We start from the raw sequence: 19,725 nt of genomic DNA on the forward strand, positions 1-19,725 counted from the left end.
TCAAAGTTACTAGATGCATAACAGACTAGAAGACATTTGCAAAAACTGAAACTGACAAGGATCAATATCTAAAATATACAAAGAACTCCTGCAAATGAACAAGAAAATGACAGGAAACCCAATAGAAAAAAGATCAAAGGTTATGAATAGGCAATTCACAGAAAGGGGAGCCTGAGCTGGTACAAGAATAAGAAAAGATGTTCAAAGAAGTGTAAGTCGAAACAATAATATGCCATTTTTAAAGTAATCAAGTTAGCAAAATTTAAGAGCAAAATAAAATTATATGCTGCTGAGGGAAAATGAAACAAAACGTATTGCTGGTGGGAGTTCAAACCTATCTAATTCAAATTATATTGGTCCATAGGAAAGACATCCAGAGATGCTCATTGCATTATTGATTGTTTTAAGGAATTGAAAACAACCTTATCACCAGCAGCAAGGAAGTCACATGCCATAGAATCCCTGTGTGTAAAAACATCCACATATCTAAACATCATTTTACTTATTACCCATCCCAGAAATTATTCTCAACTACGTATTTTCTTTTTGCGGAGGAAGGGATTTTTTTCAATACATACACTTGAAAATATAGGCTATATATTTATTTTGATTTAGAAGCATAAAGTTGATACACTAGGGCTGGTCAATCATTTTGTTCACCAAAGGAAAACCAAGGCAAAATAAAAGTCTAGTGGAGAGGAATCTCAAAGGGATTAATATAGAAGTATCAGCAAGATTTTTTTACATTAATGTTTAGTATTTTTCATTTGTAATGATACGAAATCTCATAATTTAAGAAGGAAAAAAACAAGACTTGCATAGCTCTAGACCTCATTTTGGAAATTGCTCTTATGACTTTAGTTTTCTGTGCTATTTTTTTTTTTTAAGCTACCAGTTCTTCACTTCCTAACAAAACTGTGAGATTCGACTAAGCATGGCAGATTGAATTGGAGTGTGAATAGTGTGATTTAATGCTCCTGCTAGGCTGAAATGTTTTCCTGTTAGGTTCTCATAGTGACCCCTCCCAACAGTTTGTTTGCATTTCTCAAAACCAGCTCTCCAAAGTTCAGTCTATTATGAAACACGCAGGCTACCATGATTTTCACAAAGCTAAAACAGGCTTTTTTTTTTTTTTTTTTTTGTAGAATAAGATCCAGTTCCAATTTGACTGTCTGTAACAAAATTTGTATTGATTAAAAACTTCACTGTTGGGCTTCCCTGGTGGCGCAGTGGTTGAGGGTCCGCCTGCCGATGCGGGGGACGCGGGTTCGTGCCCCGGTCCGGGAAGATCCCACATGCCGCGGAGCAGCTGGGTCCGTGAGCCGTGGCCGCTGGGCCTGCGCGTCCGGAGCTTGTGCTCCGCGGCAGGAGAGGCCGCAGCAGTGAGGTGGCCGCGTACCGCAAAAAAAACAAAAAGACAATAAAACAAAAAAGCAAACAAAAAAAAAATTCACTGTTTCAAAATCCTTTGTCAAGGCTGCATTATAAGGCCTCTCGCAAAATGATCCAAATAATTCCATATATGCTAGGACATTCTTTCCAATTCTTTTAAAAAAGAATACTGGAAAAGGTATATTATGCTCAAAGAGCATTTACATTCATGCTTGGGGCTTCTGTGCTATGTTGACTATGCTGCTGTTTAAAAATATTTTTATACACACACATACATACACATTTGGTTTATGATCTTAAGTTTAAAAACACTTCTGACTTGGAGCAAATTTTCTCACGGCCAAAATTCTGTGGCATGTTATGGCAATGCCAAATTAGTACATTGGGAGATCTTTTTTTAAGGTTGTACAATTGATGGAATAGTTAATTATTAATCTGACTGGCATCTGTAAAGAAAAAGGGAGTTCTCTTGCTTTCAGGCCATAGACTCAGTATGTAAATCTCTTGTGTGGCTGCAACCCTAATATTCCTGCAGCTATAATGTCACCTACCGTAATTTTCCTGCTAATAAACAAATTTGAACTAGCTAGGAATCCTAAATTTTGAGACTCGTTGTTTATCTCAAATATACTCCAGAGAAATAGTAATGCAGTTCTGCTTTGAATTTAATTTAAACAGGAACAGGCAAAACAAATCTCTATGGAGGACATTTGACAATAATAAAATATTTCTCCCAGCGGGTGAGCTGGTAGCAATTGTATTGTTGCAATCCAAGCTCACGTTTCAGTAGGTCATTACCATCATAACAAGCCCTTGGACCAACTGGCATGGACATGCAACATTGAGCCCCTGATGGGCACATTATTTCAGACCTTTAACTTCACGGAGAACAAGACAAATACTCCTGGGAAGGAGGGATTATATTTTGAAATCCCTTTCTTTTCTGTTTTGTTTCATAATAAGATGCAGTGTACAATCAGTCTACTGCTACTTGTTTCACTGTTTTTCCACACTACCAAGGGGCACCAGAAGCTAGACTTAGAGATCTGAAAGTGCCAGAAGCACTGACTTAAACCCTCTGTGTCTATTAGACTATGCAACTTTCCGTTCAACGTGTACACCATTGTAGGTGAAACAAAAACCTTAAGCATTTCTCTTTTCTTTGACAGTTTAATCACAAATTAAACAAGAAACAAAGTGTACCTAAAGTTTTTGCATAGGCCCAAGAATGAAATATTCTATCTCAGTTCTATTTCATTTCTACCTCTTACCTAAATCAACAACTTGCAAAATATAGGTAACAGGAATCATTCCAAGAAATCAATTTTGTTCTAATTGTGTTGCTCTTTTGTTTGTTTCAGTAGGGAAAAAACAGGCATTCTGAACCACACCTAACTTAATTTTAAAGCACATGAAAGGGCCCAATGAGTATGACTCAAAAAAAAAAAAAAAAGATTGTGTGATATTCTGTGCAGGTGTTTAACAGGTATCTCCATTTTCACCTGGGGCATAACCGGAAGATGTGGCTTGGGAATCATTGAAGAAAACGTGTGTTCTCCATGCGAGCTGGGGCGGGGGGGAGGGGGGAGGGTTGAGCGGGAGTAGCTGGGGTGGGGGAAGTGGAGGTGAAAACCTTCCAAATGCGTTTCATTGGCTTTGTGAGTTAAACAGTAAAAAGGTTAAGTCCTTTTGTCTTGATATTAAAGAAAAAGACAGTCTAAAACTCTCACAAAAATTCAGAGCCAATATCTGAAAAGGTTCTTTTTTAAAATTTTTTAGAACATTCCTGGCTTCTTTGAGAAAAGTATAAAACTTTAAAGCAACGGTTTCCTCATTTTGTCTTCACATTAGAATCACCTGGAGATTTTTTTAAACTATTCCAAAGCCCAGGCCAATTAAACCCCAATCTTCAATATGAGCGCCAGGGATATTTAACATTCTTCACGTGATTCCAATATTCTGCCAAGTTCGAGAACCACCACTTAAAAAATAAAAAATCACTTATACACAACAGGTAAAAATAAAAGTGACCCTTTAACATAAATACATAACTCTTCTGTCAAGTCTACTAGTTGTTTATATACCAAGAAATGCAACAAATGTCAAAATCCTATGTTGTTATTTTCTTTTACACCTGAGGCGACCGTGATAAATACATCAGTACCAGCAGAAGTTGCTCTGTAATAATTCTAAATTATAAAAACCAGAATTCTGACATAGAAGTTCTCAAAAGCATGTGTGTGTGTGTGTGTGTGTGTGTGTGTGTGTGTGTGTGTGTGTAGAACACATACTTTTAAATGAGGACCTACTGGAAGATTACAGGCATGATTTTCCTTCTTAGGTTTGTCTCTTGCATGGTCTGTTTTACCCAAATATTTTGAAACTATCCATAATAAAACATGTCAGATTCTACATTGGGCTACTGCCACTCAAAGGACACTCGAATAGGAAAGACAAGTCTTGAGTTCTGTGGCCAGCTAGTGCATCTTAGTGATTTAGGTAATCTCACACCCCTGAATCGGATGCAGTGCCGGGGGGGAGGGGAGGGGGGGCTTTTGTGTCACCAGCTTGCTTCTCTAGAGGACCAGCCACCTCGGAAAGGTGAGAAACACGGTGGGCAAACACAATGACAGGACACTGTCCGGATAGGCAGAGAAGCCAAGAAAGCACATATTAGCACCTCGGTGACGGCTCCAGGAGGGGCCCGTGGGAGAATAGCTGACCCTGAGCGGCAAGGGCCCTCGTCTCTCCCGGCAAAAAAGCCAAGGGGAAGCCACTTGCTGTCAGCAGTGCTGTCTAACCCTCCTGAGTTCCAAGACAGCGCCCCGTCCTCAGGCTCACCGATCTAGAAGCTCTGCCGCTGCCCTGTTCGGGAAATCCTGCCGGCCACTCCGCTCAGCGCTGCTCCGAGGGCTCTGGAGCTCAGCTGGCTGCCACGCTCAGAGCCAGCGCCTGATTTAATTGTGGATGGAGGGAAATAATAGGTATCTCTAGCAGATTTTAATAGGATCTTAAAATAGGGGGAAAGTTTTCTGTTATGACATTGACATAGAGGCGACAATTTGGAGTAATGCAGAATGATGTGGAGATGCTTTAAGATTAAATAAGAGCTATATAAAGGCTTGTCAGAATGAATTCTAATGTGCCTGAGACACTTTGCATACTCTTAAATATGCAAAATGTCTCTTGGCACCCTAGAATTCATTCTGACAAGCCTTTATATAGCTCTTCTTTAACCTCCCACTTTATTTTTAGGGAACAGGTTCTCAGATACTCTTTGAATGCAAGCAACAAAGGGCAGTGTTTACTGATTTGGTTCTGTAGTGGGGGAGGGAGCGTGAAAAAAGAAAACACCGTACAAAGGAGCAATCAAAAGTGGAAGCATGTTTAATATTGCTCTACCGTCATCCTGAAAGGCATAATAATTTGAGTTACACATCTGAACTGATTGGAGTTACAGAATCATATCTCCCTTTTGCATTTAACAATATATACAATATAAAATAAATACATTTACACAAATGGACATTTGCTGGAGCACACAGTATGGTACACATCACAAAAATATACAATTGATTGCTTTACAGATGTGAAGCCCATCTACAGCTATAGACAAGGTTTTATTATTATTATTCTTTTTACTACTGTCTATAATGCAACTCCTGGATTATTATAAGCAGTTAAAATTTTTTTTGTCCTTTTACGATCTTTGCACATAAGACTGCCATAAAATGTTTTCCTAGGCAGGTAAACAGAGACGCTTAAATAATTAAAATACAATCACCAACACTCATTTTCTCTTCTATAAGAAAAATAGCAGTTTTAAATTTTTTATATCTTTTATGTTATCATTTAAATGCAAAATAGTGGAATAAATACAACAATCTGATCTGATTGAAACACAAGTGTAACTACAGGTAGTCACACAATCATATTGCTTTAAATAAGAACAAACCTAAAAGAAGCAAAATTACAATTAAAATCATACGGCTAAAACATACACCTTGATAACTTTCCAATACTTCACATTAAGTAAATGGTCTTGCTTGAAACTTGAAAAAAACTTACCTCAAGCGAGGTTTAAGATGAAGCATTTACCCTAAAGCCCGTGCAGTTCTTTTAGATCTAAATTTTAGTTGTGTTTCCTATTTGTGAGATACTTGTTCTCTTGCAATGCTGAGAGTCAATTAAACTGAAAACTAAAAATTGTTCTTCGTTCTTTTTACATCTCTCCATCTTGCGTTTTCAGTTGGTTGGCTTTTACTCCTTAAGCCCAAGTACTTTAATGTGATACAGTGAAAACAATGTATATATTGTATATATTTTATTTATATATATAGTGTGGTTGAATAGTAGTAACTTAAACCCTGCACAAACTGTCTGGAAAATAATCTTTTTTAAACACTTACATATATAAATAATCTTAGAGAATCAGCACCTTTTTTTTTTTCCCAGGAGTTGTATTTTCCGTTGTTATTTTTCAAGGGATGTGCCAATTTCTGAACTCCTATCACAGCTATAAATTTCAAGTTATTGACCATCTGAATGAATTGCTAATGATGATTTATCTAGAATCACACTACAGTCACTTCTCTACTGAGAAACCACAATCTACAATTATAGTCCCATATAGCTAATGATAGATACACAGTATTCCTAGCACTAGGCTGATGAAACATCAACCCAAGGTATTTTGTTTAAAGCACACAAAGTAGCAATAGTTTTGGAAACGTGTCCGCACCAAAATGTTTCGCAACAACACAGAGCGAGTTTATAACAACATCTGAGAGATGATTGAGTGAAAGCCATATATACAGCATTTAAAAATTAGACTTATCTATATTCTTGAAATATTCAAAGTTTTATTTCTAAGCTATACATTGGTATTCTATAATAAACCATTAGAGAAATTATTCCTTGTTTTGAAAATATCATTATGATTTTGATGTGTATCTGTTCATAATGAATACTTGTTTGGAGTTTCAATCTCTTAATTATTATTAGGAAGAACCTTATTAATGGTAAGGAATAGAATATACTACTGTAGTCTCCTGAGGAATTGTACATCCAATATTGTCTCTAATTCTACCCTGTGTCTAAAAGCACACACCACAAGAATCCAAACACCACACGAACAACAAGACAACAGTCTTTGAATGCAACATAAAATTCAGGAAAGCACAGCAAACATGAAACATTGAAAAGCTGAACTACATTTCTTTTGTTTGTTAGGATTACAATTTTAATTACATCTGTGTACATAGAATAAGACTGTTCACATAATACAGGGAGCAGCTACTAACACTGGTCCATTGGTATAGCATTTAATGGAGGTTACTGTTTATTGGTTATTCAGCGATTGTAGATTTGGGGGGTATCTAATTGATTTCTTCATTAGATTACACCTCTTAACAGTCTGGGACCTGACTGACTTTCTTGCTGTGACAATACTGGTTGAAAAGCACATAGATTGGCTTAGCTCTTGGTTAAAAACTGCAGATTAATTTAAACAAACATGCCTAAATGAATCAACCCATAGAGATTAGGTTTTAGAATTTGGTCAGGCGTCTGCTGTCTTTGATGATTTTTTTTTTTTTTTTTTCAAATTCTGGCATTTGCCTTATTGCCTCTTAGGTGAATACTGGCTCACAGCTCCTTCTGAGAAAAGGTCTGTAACTTGGCAAACAGGCAGCATCTCATTCCTAACCACCGTGGCAGCTAGAAATCCTACGGCAACTGGACCTCCCAGGTAGAGAGGGGCGCTCCTGATCATTCTACGGATCTGTGTTCCACGTGTGGTGCTTACATACGTGACCACTCGGAGTCACTGCAGGTGTAATCTAATCCTCTGTGTCAGTGAACATTTAGGTAAACTGGAGCTCATGTTAAGAAATTGATGTTTGGGACCAGACTGGCACACAACATAAATTGCATCCGTGATAATATGCACCTTCCCTTCAACTATTGCTTGAGTAAGTTAAATTCCCATATTAATAAATGGCTGAAAAGTGGTAAAGCTGGTACAAAAAAATCTCCATTTGTAAGAAGAAATGAAACATTTTTTAAAAATCTTCCTTCAGGATTCATTTGTCCTTCATTATTGTTCATAATTGTTCAAAGCCAGCACAAAATTGCAGTATTCTTATTTCTCTTTAGTATTGCATGAATGAATAAAGCTTAAACTATTCCCTGAAAAAGTTACATAGTCGCTAAACTAACAAATACCTGGAAGACTTGAAAAAACAATTAAGGAATCAAATGGCTGTAACTGATCTAGATGGAAAAGCAATGATAAGAGGCAGCCGATGCAACGTTGCTTAAGTCGTCTAATTAGAGGCTGCTCCAGTGGAATCTAATACTGCACTCAGTCAATTTGTGTATGTTGCACTGTACTCTTAGGTGCCATGGTTCTCTCTCTTTGATTCCTTAGTCATTGGGGATGTTATGGTTCACAAGAAGTTCACTGGTATCCATATTATGGATCTCCATCCTTTGGCAGGGCTGGCTTCCATCACTCTCCAATTAGAGACTTCTTTTAAAAGTTCAGCAGCAGAAGGAAAGGAAGGAAGGAAGGAGGAAGGAGGAAGGGAGGGAGGGAGGGAAAGGAAAAGAAACGAAAGGCAGCAACATTTTCTTATAACCAGAGCTATTAAAATTTAAAAGAAAGGGGAAGAATGAGAAAAGAGGGAGGAAAGTAGAAGAAAGGAAGGAGGGTGGGAGGGAAGGAAGGAAGGAAGGAAAGGAGAGAGTGGGGAACCAGCGATGAAGGAAGCAAGAAACGAAAGAGAAAGAGAATAGGGCGGGAGAAAAAAAAAATAAAGAGCAAAAGAAACGGAGAAGAGATGAGATTAAGGTAGAAAAAAACTCATCAGGAGGATACAGAGGAATCTGAAAGCTGCTTCATAGTCTTGCTGCTAAATGATCAGTGCAGTCTTACTTGATTTTTGATGTTGTTAACTAAACTCTAAGTTTTTTTGACATCACTCTTGGGTTTATTTTTCCCTTTTTCGGCGTGCAGGATAGGATGCCCGGGGAAGCGTTTAGTCAGACCTTGGCCTCCAGCATTTCCAAAAAAAGTTTGTGCATGGGGACTTTGCCTTCCAGTTTGATGTTGTAGAAATGCTGCACGGCCTTGGTAGAGGTCTGCCTCAGGAGCGGCAGCGTCATCAGCATCTTGCCGGCCCTGCGAGGGTCTTCCATGTGCTGGCCGGCCTCATAATCCTGCAAGGCCTCATGTAAGACATCCTGAAGCTTCTGAACGGCTTCGACGTCTTCTATGTGCATGGAGTCTGTACCAAAAAGATAAACAATATTAACAATAATAAAAAATACGTTGATTCGAGTTACGAAACTTAAACCTTATTACTGAACTTCTCTACACTGTGATTTGTTCAGAGACTCTCACATTTCCAAAATCTCCATTTTATTTTTCTAAATTTCACTGCAGTAGATAATTTACAATACTGGCTTAGAACATGGGAATTACTACAAAAAGCCTTTATTTCAAACATGTGGGTTTCTTTCCTCCTGAGACTGAGCAAGTGAACACTTTAACAGATAACAGTCTTGGCTGTTTTATTCATTACCTCATTCGTGTATTTATTCATTCATTCAATTATAAAAGGCCATCTATCAAAAAATTATTCTATGTAACGTTGTATAAAATTCAGACCTTGTGCTCAAAAAGCCCGTATGTCCCAAAAGGGGGAAAAAAAAGTTGATAACCAAAATTTTAAGAACTCCATGTAAACACACCGAATCCAACACTATGCTCAGTTGTAGACTGTACAGAGATCACAATACATTGCTCATCCTTTTAGAATTTTTAGTGTACTCTTAACAGTTCATTAAAACATCCTGACATAGCCTGCTTCTCTGCAGACTTTAGATTAATGAATTCTGAAATACTTTTCACATTTGTGAAGGTGAACTTCGCCCTTAAGTGACTAATTTAAAAATCTAATTCAGTCAAGCAAGGAAAGGGTTAACAGGGTTGCCACAATTATTCTTGCGAGAAATGTGAGATGTAGGGAAAAAATAAAAGTTACGGTTCCAGCTCTAAAACAGACACTTAATTATATACAAGTTTGAATCATTTAGCACGTTTTATTGATTCTGATGACAGTTTATCTGTTAATTACACATAACGGCGTCTTTGGGGGATTCTTCATGTTTAATAATTCTAGTTCTCTGAGAATGCAGAGCTCTGAGATATATGTACCTAGCCGAATCTTTCATATCATTCAAATATCAGATCACATGCCCCAAAAGAGAGAGGAAATGTAATTTAAAATCAAGTAGCTAAACATACGATTAAAAAAATTACGGCAAGGTACTTAAAAGATCAACGGCTATAACCAATAAAGGTTTTTAAAACTTCTTCATATTTTCTTTACTGCTTTTTTTTTTTTAACATGGTCATTTTAAAATCGTTTCATCATATCATTGGTGAATTGACCACCATTTACATGAGGTGGTTAATAACACATTTCTTTAAAAGAGTTTTGAATATTCTGGAATATAGTTGCTTATAAGGGTTTACTGCTCAAGACTCGATTCCTGCCTGGTGGGGCCAAAAGAAGGAATTCTTCTGGGTGGGAAACGTTGACAGTGGTGTCCTGGAGTGGAACTCCAGACATTCTCCAACATGAACCCTGGCCTTTCCGATGGACTGCTTCTACCTAGGCTTTCCTGCAATCTGGTTCCTTTCAGCAGAGCAAATCCATCCACTTCCTGTGTGTCTTCTCTCAGAAACAAGCACACGGAATTTCCAAAGTTGTCTAAGGGGGCCGTAATGAAAGTGACAAAAAAACAGTCACGGAGGTGACAACAACATGCTCTGATATTTGTTATTTCTATGTTTGCACTTAAATACTGTCAGGGGCAAATGGTGGACACGGACACACAGTAACGGTGAGTGCTTAGATACACAGAAGATTGACCTTTGTACATAAGGGAACCGGGATGAAGTGGACTCACCCAACCTATCTGGGGACTAAACGTTAACACTCTAAGTGGAAACAGTGGGGAAGAAATGGATGAGGAAAAAAGGAACTGCAGTCTTTACAGATAAAATTAAATCAAAATAGCGGTTTTCCAAACAGATTGATTTTTTAAAAAGCAGAATAAATATACTGATTTTAAAAAGCAGAATAGGGACTTCCATGGCCATCCAGTGGTTAAGACTCTGTGCTTCCACTGCAGGAGGTACGGGTTTGATCCCTGGTCAGGGAACTAAGACCCCGCATGCTGCGCAGTGTGGCCAAAAAATTAAAAAAAAAAAATAAAGAAAGAAAAAAAGAAAACAAAAATTTTTAAAGCAGAATAAATATAATAAATATACCATTTCTTAAGTACCTGTTTTGGGTGACGCCTCTGATAAGCACCTTATGAACATTGCCTCATTCATCTCCCAACAGCCCTGCAAGGCAGGTGGCTGCTAGGAAGTGTCGGAGTAGGCTTAAACTCTGGTGTCTTTGAATCAAAGTGCGCTGCCGGAATTTATAACACCGGACATGGCATTTCCTTTTTTTTTTTTTTTTTAAAGAACTGAAATCGTCCTCTTAAGCTCATCTCATTCAACTTTGCGTCTTCAGCAAGAATCTTTCCTACAACATTTCTCATAAAGACATTGCCAGTTACATGGAGAGCATTCTACTTAACAAGGGACAGAACTACTTGTTAGAAGTGTCCTCTTCATATTTTCCCAAATCTGCCTCTAACTTCCATCCTTTGGTCCTGGTTCTAACTACTGAAACAATACGGGATAACTTTCTTTCTCCGACATGGCAGGTCTTGAAATGCTTGAAGTACGGTCACCTCAGCCCCGACTCCAAGTCTTTCCTTCCCCACTGCTCTTGCCTGGCGGGAGATATATTATAGGATGTCACAGGAAATGAGGCAAGAACAAATAGCAGAGAGATATGCTCACAAACAGCAATTAAGACTTCAAACTATTCTTTAAAGGCGGTGATTTAGCTTGAGAGATTTAAAAATGATTTAATCAAATTACTATGATAATTTAACTTCCCATTTACAGAAAAGATTCTAACTCATTTTAGCTTTACCCATTCTCGGAGCTGCTAATACTTTAAATGCAAACTCACTAAATCTGAACTATTTAATTAGACCATGATTCAGCTGGCAGACTGCTGAAGAAAATATTAATCTCCATTAAGGATCCTAGTTCAAGTTCTGGCTCTGTGGCTTTAATCTCTGTTTTGTTCTTCGGGCTAAATTTATACATTTATGCAAAGCTCAGTAGAACTGGCATTACTTTATATAATTATTTAACTCTAGTTGTTGGTACTGGGTTTTGGGGTTTTTTTTAACTTTATGTTTTAAAGGAAATTTTCCCATTATTTGTGCTAATGGGAACCAGCTAAACTTAATAATGGAAATCACAGGTTTATGAACTAACCAGACAGTGCAAAGCTGAACATTAAAAACACTGAGTGAATTGTTAAGAAAAAAAAAAACCCTAGGATTTCTGGGTCCAAGCCCAGACCTATTAAATCAGAAAATTGGACTGGATGCAGGACATCTGTATTTTTTAAAATCTAGGTGATCCTATGGTCAAGCCAGGGTTGAGAATCACTAAACTAGACAATAAGACAAACAAATGCTATTCTAAAATGATCAAGATTCCAAAAGATTACCAAAGTTCCAATGATACGTATAGTGTCACCCATGTATTAGGTTTCAACATCCAATAATAAAATAGAACCCTTTTGTTCAATTCCAATATTTTCCTCCATGAAGTATGACCCTAAAGGGACATGTCTAGCTCAGATCACTTACTCTGGGAAGACAGCTAAATATCCTTATACCAATAGCCGCAAAATTCAGTGATACTTAGAGCCGTTGCAAAAGAAGATTTTGTTTGTACTTCTTACCTGGAATAAGGCACTGCCCTTCTCTATGGTAAAATTATCCATTACTGTGGCAATAGGTAAAGCTACTCCAGAATGCCCACGCTCTGTTTAGGAACTGTCTTCAGGACTTGTAGCTCATTCTTGGCACTATTTTCTCAATGATGCCAAATCTTATTTTGAGGACGGAATTGAATATTAGACATAAATAAAGCATATACAGAGTCAAATCTGGTACATGTTATAAACCAACACTCAGAGTAACCTTTTCTGTGGGACACAGATGTTGATTTTCTTTAGTGTTAGTAAGCTGCCTACATGAAGAGGGGCAGTAACGATACAGCCGACGTGACTCTAATCACCAAAGGAATGAAACATAATATGATGAAGAAGACAGAGAAGTGAGCAAAAGTCTATTTTCTAAAAGATAATTTGCGTCTCCACATTTTTATATACAATTATAAGGAGTCTAAAACAGTGATCTTCTCAGTTACAATCAGATGAGATACCGAAGAACCCTGGTTGACTGTCATTGCACAATGTCTTTTGATTAACATAGATAGTCAACCTTAACGGTTTCAAAAAGGTGCCAATCATAAAGTTTTGATTAAAAATCAGTAAACGGTATTCCAGGAGGATGGCAGTGGTGACAGCAAAATCTTTTAATCTCTCCAAATCTGCACATAAAAGAACAGAGCGGGCTTCCCTGGTGGCGCAGTGGTTGAGAGTCCGCCTGCCGATGCAGGGGACGCGGGTTCGTGCCCCGGTCCGGGAAGATCCCACATGCCGCGGAGCGGCTGGGCCCGTGAGCCATGGCCGCTGAGCCTGCGCGTCCGGAGCCTGTGCTCCGCAACGGGAGAGGCCACAGCAGTGAGAGGCCCGCGTACCGCAAAAAAAAAAAAAAAAAAAAAAGAGCAACTAGATGGCAAAATTAAAAATCCATAGAAAACACTTACCAAAAAACTAAGTAACAAGATATCCCCAAAAGACAGACACACACACACACACACACACACACACACACACACACACAATCAGGATTATAGTGTGTGTGTCTGCGTTCCTAGCTCTGTTCCACTGAAGGGGTTCATGAAGCATGGCCAACCCAGGTATGCAGTATTCGGAACCAGTAGCACCCAAGTTGTAATCAGATTCCAGGCCCCAATCAGGAAATATTTAGGATGAATATGAACACCTTGTCAGAATAAATAGGAAGGAGAGTATGTACAACTATTACGTCATTCAAAAAGATTCCAGACGCTGACTTGATGAGGTTCCCGCTGACTCAAATGGGACAATTTAAACTTTAAAAAGAATTACAATTACAATTGATTGAAATCTATTGATTATGTTTAAATACATGTCTTTATAATGACATTAAAAAAAGATAGGGTGCTGATTCCTTATCTTGAAAACTGGTGAATAAACAGAAATAATCAAGCATTTATCCCACATTTCCCATTCAGTCTGTATCACTGGTAACCAAATAAGAGAGGAGAGAAAGCATCTCTGTGTATAAGTATCCCAACTACTGAATGAAAAAAGAAAGGTTAAAATTACAAATCACCACGGATTTAAGGAATGAGTACCAATGGCTGCTAACATCACAAAAAGTGAGACAACCAGACATTATATGTCTCCCAAAGAACAGCACCCCACCTGTAGGTCTAGAACTGAATCTGATTAAGCCCTTTGGGTCCAGTTGCTGGTTTGCACAAGACGCAGAGGGCAGAGAAACATGATGAGCTGCCCCTAGAGGATATAAACTGCAAAGTCCAGACTCTGGGGAACTGTGCAGGGCAAATGCCCTGGCTTTTGCAATAGATAAACTATAAGAACACAAAAACTTAAAGAGGAACTTTTAGAGTAAAGGAGACTTTAAAAATCCATAAGGAGAAAACAATGTTTTTTAAAGGGCAAGATGAAACTATCGTGTCTGGGGATACACACTTAGTAACAAAACCACTATAAAACATACAGAAGTGATGACTATAAAAGTCAGGACAGGATAGGGGTTACTTTTGTGAGAAGGGAAGGGAGAGCGACTGGGACAGATGCAAAGTTATATTTCTTGACCTTGCTTATATATTCATTGTGGTAGGCAGCAAAACGGTCCCAAAGATATCTGGGTAGTCCAACCCTGCAACCTAAATGTTACCTCGTGTGGCAAAATGGACTTTGCAGCTGTGATTTAGGATCTTGAAATGGGAACAGTATCCTAGATTATCCAGGTGGGCCTTCAGTGAAATCAAAAGTGTCCTTATAAGAGGGAGGAAAAGGAAAAAGAAGGCAGTGTCGCCAATGAAGCAAAATGGTACAGGCCTGGCTCTGAAGACGCAGGAAGGCGCCATGCGCCAAGGGATGCAAGGAACACCACAGTAGAAGCTGGAAAAGGCCAGGTATCAGATTCTCCCCTAGAGCCTCCAGAGGGAGAGTGGCCCTGTCCACACCTTGTCATTAACCTGGTGAAACTGATCATGGACCACTGACCTCCTGAACTGTAGGAGAATAAATAAGCGTGGTTTAGAGCCACCAAGATGTGGTGATCTGTTAGAGGAACTAATACACTTACTAAGGCACACATTTCGTTTTGTATGTGTGTGCGTTTTAATCTGTGTTTTTATTAAAATGGGGAGAGAGCTAGAGAGAGAGGTAGTGAGAAACTTGATGAAAAGGTCCCTGCTAGAAAGTAGTGAGTTGAGCAGAATTCCTATCAAGACTACAGAAACACTTGTCAGAAACACCAAGGAAGCCGTTCATATATCAAGCAGGGTGTTGGATCATAAAACCTTTTAGGCCTTTTCTAACCCAGTGAAGTTATAATTCTAATATTGGAAATAGACATAATAATTCTGATTTTGTGCCTAACCATGGTGAGAAAAACAGGACTTCTGATTTTACAGCTTTCCATTGAGACACACTTTTGTTTTTTTTTTTTTGGAGGACTGTTTTCCTCCTTTCTTGCTGGGGCTATCAAGTCTGCTTTCTCTTACATTTATATCAATCACACAAATCACTCTCCTACTGTATTTATATAAAATGTTGGATCACAGAAAACCTTCGTGGCCCATAGTTTCTTTCCTCCAGGCTTCCCTCTCGAATCCCAAATTATTGTTGTTTGTTCTGCTGACCTCACATAATTTCCCTGCTAGGTCTTTTCTATTATGCTGCAAGTACTCAAGGCCTTCCCTCTCCCTCCAGTATCTTACACTTTTCTAGAACTTTCTAACTCCTGTTACTAGAAGTGATAAAGACAATGACACCCAAGAAGTGAATCTTGATACCAGCTTGGGTGGTAAATATTTCAACCTTTCACAACATCCTAAATGCTCTGCATTATGCCGACCTTTTATAACAGATTGCTCATTATCTTAAGACCTATACATGAAATGGTGCTTTATTATGTCAACTCCTAGAAGTAAAGCAACTATAGAGGATTTTATGTGCTTATAATGCAGGATGGAAGCACAGAGATACTTGTAGCAAATATTTCCATGTTATATAAAGGCATAGTGATCATTGAGCATGCTAAGAAACGTTCAGGAACCAGCCTTATTTTCTACATAAAGTTTTGAAATATCACGGTGTGCATGAAATGCAAGGGTTGCATTAAATTAAAAAACAAACCACTTCCCAGATATATCATCTAAAATAAAATTAAAATAATTCAAGCAGTGATGACTGATTTGAGCAAAAACCAAAGAGAAGCACACTAGGAGATGGAAAGGCATAATTCTGATTTCTTATTTATCTTATATAGAATAAGATACTGGTTTGGGTAAAAGTTAAGAATAAATTTCTACCTGCCACAAAGGACCTATCCATTTCTTAAAAACTGTTATAATCTGGTAAACATTTTGTTTTCGATTCTTTTTGTCACTTTCCTGAGTGGTTTTATATCACTATAGCTCCTCGAAGACAGCAAGATAAAGGAACTGGGGACAAAATTCTAAACTAAACTTAAAATACTAATTTAGGGTGGCAGATGTGAAATTGCACTGGCTAACATCTTATTCATTGACCCTTTTAAAGACATGGTATACACGTTATTTGTGAAATAGAAATATTAATAGCTTATTGATAGCAAGGGACTGAGGGCCCAGCCCTCTGCCTCAAAGCAGCTACACGGCTTTATCAGCTCACTTCCATTACCTGTAAAATGATACTGGATATGTCTACCCAAACAGGCACGCTGTGGAAATCAAAAGAGATTCCCCAGCAGAGGCTAAAAACTAAAACAGAAATGTCTACAGAAAGATTCTAAAAAAGGATCATCTCTTGACCAATAGCTAAAACTATCTCCTGAGTATCAAATCAGCAAACTCCAAATTTCAGTAAAATTGTTTGAGGGCCCAGTAGATACTAAAGAACTGAAGAGGTGTTTTTACTTTTATACTAGTTGTTTAGATCCGTGAAGATGTTAATATTTCTATATTACCAATTTAGCACAAACACACACACCACACACAAAATATACGACCAAGCCACACGCAAAATATAAGACCAAACTTAACACCCTCTCTTACTGAGATTAAAATTTTAGGCCAGTTAGGAGATGTTAGATGCTATTAAATTCATCTGCCTCATTTTAGAGAGAAGAAAAGAGTTACGTGGATAAACCATGCATTCTCAAAGGAGGTGACATTTGGAATTGGAGAGTAGAAAAAACCCTCTCTTTTTAGGTAAAATTCACATATACTCAGTACATAAACAGATGCATTGTATATCTGTGATATTAATACTTCATTGGGGACCTATTAGGAAAAACGTTATAAAAAAGCCTACCCTAAGAGGAGAGAGAATGAAATAAGATTGAGGAACACTAGTCCAAACTTGTATGAGGGTCCAAATATGCTGATTAAATATGGCGCCCATTCCACTCCCCGACAGAAATCATAGACTTTTTAATCCCTTGAAATTACACCACATTCTGCACATATGCCATTTGTCCTTGAGAACAAAATACTGTCATGAGATGAGCATAATGACTGATGATTTAAATTGATGACCAAAATATTATTTGCAGCTTTATATCAATAGATGCTATTACTCCAGAGGTACTATGCAGAAGTAAAAAGAAAACTCAACTTAAATATGTAGATTCTATCTATTCTCACATGGGCTGGTCTCACAGGGCTCTAGGTTGGGGGTGGGTCTGGGGTGGCAGCAGTCAGGTTGTGAGGGGCAGCTATGGAGTTGAAGGTCTTGTGACTTAAGCCAAAGAGAATGATCGGACTAAAAGCAATTCTTAATCTTAAACTGCTTTTCATCTTCCACTATGTAAAGGTGAGTATATTACCTTGGGGCCAGTGATAATAGTTTCAAACAAATTTTAGACATAAGAATCAATAGAACCAATTGAGAGAACAGAACCACGTGCTATAATCTTACCCAAAATGCTGGCAGTAATATTTCACTATATTTTCCCATAAAGACATAAAATTAATTCTAGAATCATAGAATTCCCCAAATGGAAAGAATTCTAGAGATTAGTCTAAACCTCTTGGTGTACGTGTGGGAAAGCCGGGGCCTTACAATGACAATGTTAAAATTGTGACCTAGATTTTCCTCTTTAAATTCAGTCCCACAGAGATGTATCAGGGATGCAGTATTTCTCAAAAGGCTGTTGGCACTCCAAAATAGAGAATGTGTAGTTTAAGTGAGTCAGTTAGTTTCTTACCTTCAAAAATCAGTGGAACAATTATTTAGGGTTTTCAAAGATCTGAATGTGATAATTACAGTATTAGCTCATGATATATTGTTTTTTTTGGCTATATACCTGAAGATAGGGAATACACTTCCAATGGCTTATCTGGTGTTATAGATATTCCTGAATTCATATGTGACAGAAACATAGCTACAAAAAATATGACAGCCATTATCGGGAAGCCAATTCCCTGTTTCCCAAGCATAAGCACAACATTTATAATTATTGAATAAAGACAGATGTTTAAAATAAGCTGAAATTTAGATTAATGAGACAATGGTTGTTTACACCTACAGCCATACGGGGAACGCTGAGGTACTTATATAAATCACACTAAAGTAGGTTTTTTTTTTTTCCTCCGCCCAAAGTCTCTTATGTTAATCTAAAATTTCTAAATACTGAAAGAAAATCTACAAGCTTTTTGGTCTGTTTACGAAAAGCATTAAAATATTTTCATATTGCTGTGTTTGAGCAGCTTAAGAAACACAGGTTCCCGGCAAGACTGAATCTGCAACTTTATTGCTGTCCTCCAAATAATGGTAAAAAAATGGAATAAAATAGCATCATATTGACAGTCTCGAACAAAATGCCTTTCTGAGTGGTTTATCCCAAGGTAAAATGGTGGGGCTTGCAGGCTGGCTGGATGAGAGAAAGGCCATATTTATACAGCACAGGAGGGGCGGCGCAATTTAGACATTAAAACGGTCCCTATAGGACTTCGTCGTTACTCGTTTATTATGGACTCTGATTCAATTAATTTTCCTTGGTATTGAGACGCTGAAAAAATGTTAGAATTACTTACAGGAGAATTTTGTGAGGTGGAGAAATTTTTAAGAAAAAATTGCTACAGAATACTATGCTAGAAAAAAGAGAGGGTTTGTTTGACTATTTCTGGCTGTTAATACAAGAAAAATAAACTGACTAGTTCTATAAACTTTTTAATCACCAGTCATTGCTTGAAAGTAGGTCACCTCCTCTGCCTCACAGCAGAGAATGTGGAATACAAATATCTCTATATAAAAACATTAATGATTATACTTCTAAACAGCAACAACAGAAATGCTGCTACTAATTAATTCGGGTAAACTAAATAATAATCTATAGCCATAAAGTATACATCTAACATCCAAAAGTATAGAATTTTAGCAATTTTGATGATAAAGTTTTAGCATTGCTCAGCATTCATGATTAATTAATAATTCACAAAAAGCAATTTGAGACACGAAAGATATAAAACACACTGGCTTCATTTTAAAAATAATTAACCAAGTAAATGTTTTACACTAGAATCACTATATAGTTTCCAAATAAAAATTCTTCCCAAACCATCACTGCAAAATCTTTCATCTAATTATGAGAGGTGCTCTAATGGGAAGTCCATGCAAGCTAATAAATTCTCAGAAAATTTCTATCCCATCTCCCACTTTGGTTTTCCAGAGAGCAGGGCACGGGGTTCCTCAGGGTTTGTGACAACGATGCCATTTGTCACAGAGAATCACATTTTACAGTTTCACAGGGGAGTAAGCGAGAAGTGAATAGTGTTATAAGGAAGAGGGGTACGTTCGCCATTAAAAGTGTGAAATGCTAAATGCCATCATGAAGACAAATAGGAAAGTACAACTTCATTGTTGAAAACAATCCCCCTCCTATCAGTCCAAGGATTCATGCATCAATATTGTAGATGAACTGTTAATTACAAAATCAATTAAAAATTATTTCTAAAAACAGTCACGCGTCCCTGGCTCTCATGGGGGC

General features: G+C 37.7%; 1 protein-coding gene across 7 annotated transcripts in view; it reads right to left on the reverse strand.

Moving 5' to 3' along the window:
• Positions 1–7,887: 7,887 nt before the first annotated feature.
• ESRRG (estrogen related receptor gamma) overlaps positions 7,888–19,725 on the reverse strand; it is a 588,258-nt gene continuing 576,420 nt past the window's right edge. For all 7 annotated transcript variants that reach the window (XM_079934775.1, XM_079934777.1, XM_079934776.1 and 4 more), the window contains one exon: positions 7,888–8,681. In XM_079934775.1, coding sequence (XP_079790901.1) covers positions 8,437–8,681 — 245 coding nt within the window. In that variant the 3' untranslated portion in view covers positions 7,888–8,436. The remainder of the gene's footprint in view (positions 8,682–19,725) is intronic.

The sequence above is a fragment of the Stenella coeruleoalba genome (assembly GCF_951394435.1).
Source record: "Stenella coeruleoalba genome assembly, chromosome: 1".
In the NCBI taxonomy this organism is placed as follows: Eukaryota; Metazoa; Chordata; class Mammalia; order Artiodactyla; family Delphinidae; genus Stenella; species Stenella coeruleoalba.